Source organism: Zea mays, chromosome 1 (assembly GCF_902167145.1).
Source record: "Zea mays cultivar B73 chromosome 1, Zm-B73-REFERENCE-NAM-5.0, whole genome shotgun sequence".
Lineage (NCBI taxonomy): Eukaryota > Viridiplantae > Streptophyta > Magnoliopsida > Poales > Poaceae > Zea > Zea mays.
This window is the reverse complement of record NC_050096.1, coordinates 285,580,480-285,586,296: the sequence shown is the minus strand read 5'-3', so window position 1 is coordinate 285,586,296 and position 5,817 is coordinate 285,580,480. Positions and strand designations below refer to the sequence as shown.

Below are 5,817 nucleotides of genomic sequence, written 5' to 3'. Positions count from 1 at the left end.
GACAGGAAAACAGCGTCGCCTGCCCTGCTCCGACTATTGCGCCACCCGCCAGGGTGAGGCTCACAGCAGCCGAGTCCAGCCTCAGGCGCCATAGGAAGCTCCGCCTCGCCCGACCCCAGGGCTCGACCCCCGCCTCGACCTCGAAAGACGGTCTCCGCCTCGCCTGACCCCAGGGCTCGAACTCAACCTCGACCTCGGAAGTCGGTCTCCGCCTCGCCCGACCCCAGGGCTCGGACTCAACCTCGACCTCAGAAGACGGTCTCCGCCTCGCCCGACCCCAGGGCTCGGACTCAACCTCGACCTCGGAGGAGTCACCGCCTCGCCCGACCTTGGGCTCGGACCGACCACGTTACAGGGGGTACATCATTACCCTACCCCTAGCTAACTCAGGCTACGGGGAACAAGACCGGCATCCCATCTGGCTCGCCCCGGTAAACAAGTAATGATGACACCCCGCGTGCTCCCGTGACGACGGCGGTTCTCAGCCCCCTACGAAAGCAAGGAGACGTCAGCAAGGTCCCGTCAGCCCCGATAGCTGTGCTTCTACAGGGCCCAAGCGCTCCTCTGACGACCACGACGCCACATGCACAGGGCACTAGCACCTCTCCGACAGCCACGTCGGCATGTACATAGGGCTCTGGCTCCTCTCTGTTGGACACATTAGCATATTGCTACACCCCCCATTGTACACCTAGGACCTCTCCTTACATCTATAAAAGGAAGGTCCAGGGCCCTCCTACGAGAAGGTGGCCGCGCGGGAGGACGGGCTGACTAACATGCTCTCTCCCTCTCTCGCGAACGCTTGTAACCCCCTACTGCAAGTGCATTCGCCCTGGGTGCAGGATAACACGAGCCGCGGTTCCCTTTTTTCCCCTTGTGTTCCATCTCGCGCCGACCCATCTGGGCTGGGGCACGCATCGACAATTTACTCGTCGGTCCATGGACCCCTCGGGGTCGAAACGCCGACAATAACATATATAAAGGAATATTAGAAAGCGAACTATTCAGTAAAGTCAATCTGCCTCCCAAACTCAGAAATCTACCTTTCCAACCAGCAAGTCTTTTGTCCATTTTTCCAACATTGGACACCAAAGGGACTTACTAACTTTTTTATTGTCAATGGGAACACCAAGATACTTCATCGGAAGGCTTCCAACAGGACAAGTGAAAATGTCAGCATACAAATTAGTGTACTCATTAGCTTCCCCCAAGCAGAAGATTTCACTTTTGTGAAAATTAATTTTCAGCCCTGACATATGCTCAAAAAGACAGAGGATAAATTTAAGATTTCTAGCACCTTCCAAACAATATTGAATTAGAAAGATAGTATCATCAGCATATTGTAGACAACAACAACCATTTGGAATAATGTGAGAAATCAGACCACGAATCAAACCTTTTTCCTGAGCTTTTTGAATAATGCAAGCCAAACCATCAGCAACCAGATTAAACAGAAGAGGTGAAAAAGGATCACCCTGACGAACACCTTTATGAGTTGCAAAATATGGACCGATCAAATCATTAGTTTTAATAGCCACTTTACCACCTCTGACAGTCTTCATAACCCAATCACACCAAATGTCACCAAAACCTTTTTTTGCATCATGCAATACAGAAATTGCCAATTAACTTTATCATAAGCTTTTTCAAAGTCAATCTTAAGAATCACCCCACTTTGCTTTTTTTCTTCACTTCATGAAGAATTTCATTCAAAGAAACCACACCATCCATAATGTATCTCCATTTAATAAAACCATATTGGTGCTTACTAATCAGTTTAGTAATACAAGAGGCAAGTCTATTCGTCAAAACTTTAGTAATGATTTTATAACAGACATTCAGGAGACAGATCGGTCTAAAATTCCGCATATCAGTAGGATTATCTACTTTAGGTAACAGAGTCACAAGACCGAAGTTAAGTCTTTTAATGTCAAGCGCCCCATCATAAAAGTCTTTGAGTGGATTCCACAAGTCAATGTGAATGAGATCCCAAAAATCTTGGAAAAATTCAGCAGGGATACCATCAGGGCCCGGAGCACTATTGTGTTTTAAACTAAACACAACCATTTTAATTTCCTCAATAGAAAAAGGAACAGTGAGCAAAGTACGATCATCATCACTAAGTCTATTCATATGAAAATTAGACATATTGATGCTCGACAAAGTAGAAGGACCAAATAACTCTTTGTAGAAATCAGTAGCCACTTTGTTGATATCATTATCAGCAATAACATTATTTTTCTCATGAACTAAGGAAAGAATTTTAACTCTTCTTCTTTTACCTTTGGCAATAAGATGAAAATATCTAGAATTTTCATCACCCTCATTAATAAATTTTCCTCTTGCCATTTGTTTTCTCTTAGAACATTCTTCAACCATCAATTTTTTTAAATTCCACTCCAAATCTAATTTTTCAAGTCTTTCCGAGTGGGAAATACCATTACTTTCATTTTTTTATCCATAATATCAATTTTTTGGAGTAACTCTTTTTTAAGCTTAGAATACCTACCTTCTACATTAATATTCCACCCCTTCAACGTTTTTTTCAGCCTTATAATTTTTTCTTTCCAAATATCAATATTAGAACGACTTCTCACCGGAAGAGACCAACTGTTCCAGACAATATCTTTGAAATCCGGACGAAACTTCCAGCACAGTTCATATCTAAAGTCTCTCTTTAGAAACACACGAGAATCAGTTTTAAGACATAAAAGAACATGATCAGATAAAGTCCTGTCAAGACCAGTGACCACCACATTTTTGAATTGAAGGACTCATTCTGGACTAGCCAGAAATCTATCCAGTTTTTCAAAAGTGGGAGGGTCCCTGATATTTGACCAGGTGTATAATCTTCCACTCAAATCAAGTTCAATCAAACTATGAATGTCAATGATAGAATTGAACAGGGAACTCCAACAATTAGTTCCCCCAGGTTTGTTTTTATCAGATTCTTTCCTTAGTATATTAAAATCACCTCCCACCGACATAGGATAATTGCATTTTGAACAAAAGGAAACCAGTTCAACCAAAAAAATTTGCTTATGATCATTCTGAGCAGCACCATAAACATTAATAAAATTCCACACAAAACCACTTTCTTTATGAGCCAGAAGAACTCTAATCATGAAATCCCCTTTCTCAACTTGTCTGATATAAAAAACAACAGCATCAAAACAACAGCATCAAAACCAACAAGCAGACCACCGGATCTCCCTTTGGTTGGAGACCAGAAACAGGCAAAATTTCTATTACTACTAATAGAGTTCAACCAGGAACCTTCAAAGTATTTTCCTTAGTCTATGATGAACTAGATATTGTTCAGATCCAGTGACATATAGAATTTCACTCTGAATCATATTACAACCGACAATACAAGTGATATGTTGTATTACAACGCACGAACATGTTTATTGGGGGGAGAGAGAGATCTTGTAGGGATTAAACATTGCCCTACGTATAACGATAGCAAGGCAACAACGTGGCAACATTTGATAATGATGCTCATCAACTTCTTCGGTCCGCAAGGGCACTCACAGGTTCTGAAGGACATCAAGCATGGCTTGGCGCGGTTTGCACATGGCCTCGAGGGGAACGGCCCTCGGGAGAGTGAGCCCGGACGCTTCGGTCATGTCAACTTTGGGGACGCCTCCAACAGTGGCCCAGTCGAAGCACTGGATCAGAGTCCCCAGCACCAGCCCTAGAGTCCGCAGCGCCATGGTCTCTCCGGGACACTTGCGCCGCCCCATCCCGAACGGTATCAGGAGCTTCCCTTCGGCGCTGCCATCCTCGAATCGTTCAGGCCTGAAGGCGTCCGGTTCCGTCCACGCCGCAGGGTCTCTGTGGATGGCGTATGCGTTGGTGAGCAGCATCGTGCCGCTTGGCACGTGGTGGCCGCCGACCTTGCAGTCTGCGGTGGACTCGTGCGCGATCAGCATCGGGAAAACCGGGTACAGCCGGAGCGTCTCGGTGAGGACGCACTGGAGGTAGGGGAGGTGCGGCATGTCGTCGGCGCCTAGCAGGCGGGAATTCCCCACATGCGCGTCGATTTCCCCCTGCGCCTTCTTCAGGACCTCGGGGTTGTTCAGGAGCAGCGACATCGCCCATTCCGCCGTGGTCGCAGTGGTTTCCGTTCCCGCAGAGAACATGGACTGCAATATATATCAAAGATGCAGAAGATCTTCTTAGCGAGCGATGTCGTGGTCATGACGTACGACTGCGGCGTCGACATGTTCAGCAACGAGCGAAAAAATTGCTTATGCTTGACGTGTGAGCGAGAGAATCGTTGTCCTAATAGTACGTAGAAACTAAGGGACAAGGACAACTTACGAAGCACAGAGACATGATCATGTCATCACTGTAATTCTCCGGTTCTGACTTCTGCAGAGTGAGCAGCACAGCCATCATACTTTTGTTCTCGCTCTCGACGCCGTCGTCCAGCCTCCGCCGCTCCTCGTCAATGAGCCGCCGGAAGAACGCGTCCCTGCCGCTCACCGCGGCCGCCATCTTGTTCTTCACGCCGAACACGTCGAACCTCTGTAGCACGGGCAGGAAGTCCCACATGTTGGCCGTGCCGAGGAGCGGAATCATAACGTCCATGGACTCCTTGAACTCTTGGGCCTCCGGTGACATGCCCGTGTCCGCGGCACCGCCCATGGAAGAGCGGGATGTCTTGCTCTGCGCGACGGTTTCCATGAGGGCGCTGAGCGCGACCTCGAACAGCCTCCCCCTCAGCTCCACCTTGGCGGCGCCGGTGCCGCATGGAGCGGCCGCGGCCGCACGGTACATGCTCCGCGCCATGGCGCGCACCTCTGCTTCGATGGCGGGGACCATGGACCTCACCCGGAGAGCGGACAGGAGGTGCACCGTGATGACGCGGCGGATGTGGCGCCAGTACGGGCCGTAGGCGCAGGTGCCGACCGTGGTGCCCCCGTAGGTCATGAGATGCAGCGTGGGGAAGGTCGGGCGGTTCGCGAAGGTCACGTCGTGCTCCGTGAAGCACTCCCTGGCGCAGTCCACAGAGGACACGACCACGGCGTTACGCGAGCCGAGGCGGAGGTAGAGCACGGGCCCGTAGCGCGCGGCGAGGCGCGTGAACAAGTGGTGCATATTCTTCTCGAGGAGGAGGTATAGGTGGCCGAGGACCGGTATGGCTAGAGGGCCCGGTGGCAGCGGCTTCATCTTCGTGCTCCTGCTATGGAGGCGGTTGAAGAGGCGGTGGATTGCAAAGATGAAGAAGAACGAGAGGATGACAACGTTGGCCGTCTCCATGTTGCTGGAGGGCGGGCGAGCTGCTCACTTGCTTGAGTGCAAATGTGGCATAGGCTGCTTGAGCTAGTGCAACCTCTACTAGCTGTAGTAAATATAAATAGGCTTAAGACTCTGTTTGGTTTCTTTAGTCACTAGACTAAATTTTAGTCGCTAAAGTATCCCGTTTGGTTCTAGTGACTAAACCAGACTAAAAAATATTAATTGATGTGAATAATGACTGTATTAGTTACTTATTAGTGTTTGCTGAAAAAGAAATTGGAGAGGACAAATAAGGTAAAAATCATATTTTAGTCTTTTTTTAGTCACTTCTTGATGACTAAAAAACTAAAATGTAGTCACCATATTTGCTTCTTTAGGGACTAAAAGTGACTAAACTGTAGTCACTAAATTTTAGTTACCCCAAAGTAAACAGGGTCTATGTCGGCGGCAAGAAAAGTTGACTTAAAATGCACATGCTGTTGAGAAGAGGGTGATGCTTATTGGTGTCCGAACATGTGCGTGGAAGTACGAATAGTATTTTCGAGAAGACGAAGATGAAACGAATGACCT

The 5,817-nt window shown here is 47.9% G+C and overlaps 1 protein-coding gene across 1 annotated transcript; it reads right to left on the bottom strand.

Annotated features, from left to right (window-relative positions):
- Positions 1–3,182: 3,182 nt before the first annotated feature.
- On the bottom strand, positions 3,183–5,338 carry LOC103644032 (cytochrome P450 81Q32). Its single transcript, XM_008667223.4, has 2 exons — positions 4,327–5,338; positions 3,183–4,148 (listed from the first exon to the last, which is right to left on the bottom strand). The coding sequence occupies exons 1-2, from the start codon at positions 5,266–5,268 to the stop codon at positions 3,531–3,533; spliced, it is 1,560 nt and encodes a 519-aa protein (XP_008665445.1). The 5' UTR covers positions 5,269–5,338; the 3' UTR covers positions 3,183–3,530.
- Between the last annotated feature and the right edge of the window lie 479 nt (positions 5,339–5,817).

Bases quoted from the DNA above. Each gene is read 5' to 3' on its own strand.
- LOC103644032 (XM_008667223.4), bottom strand. From the start codon at position 5,268: ATGGAGACGGCCAACGTTGTCATCCTCTCGTTCTTCTTCATCTTTGCA. The intron at 4,149-4,326 runs GTAAGTTGTCCT...TATATATTGCAG, and splicing joins TGATCATGTCTCTGTGCTTC to TCCATGTTCTCTGCGGGAAC.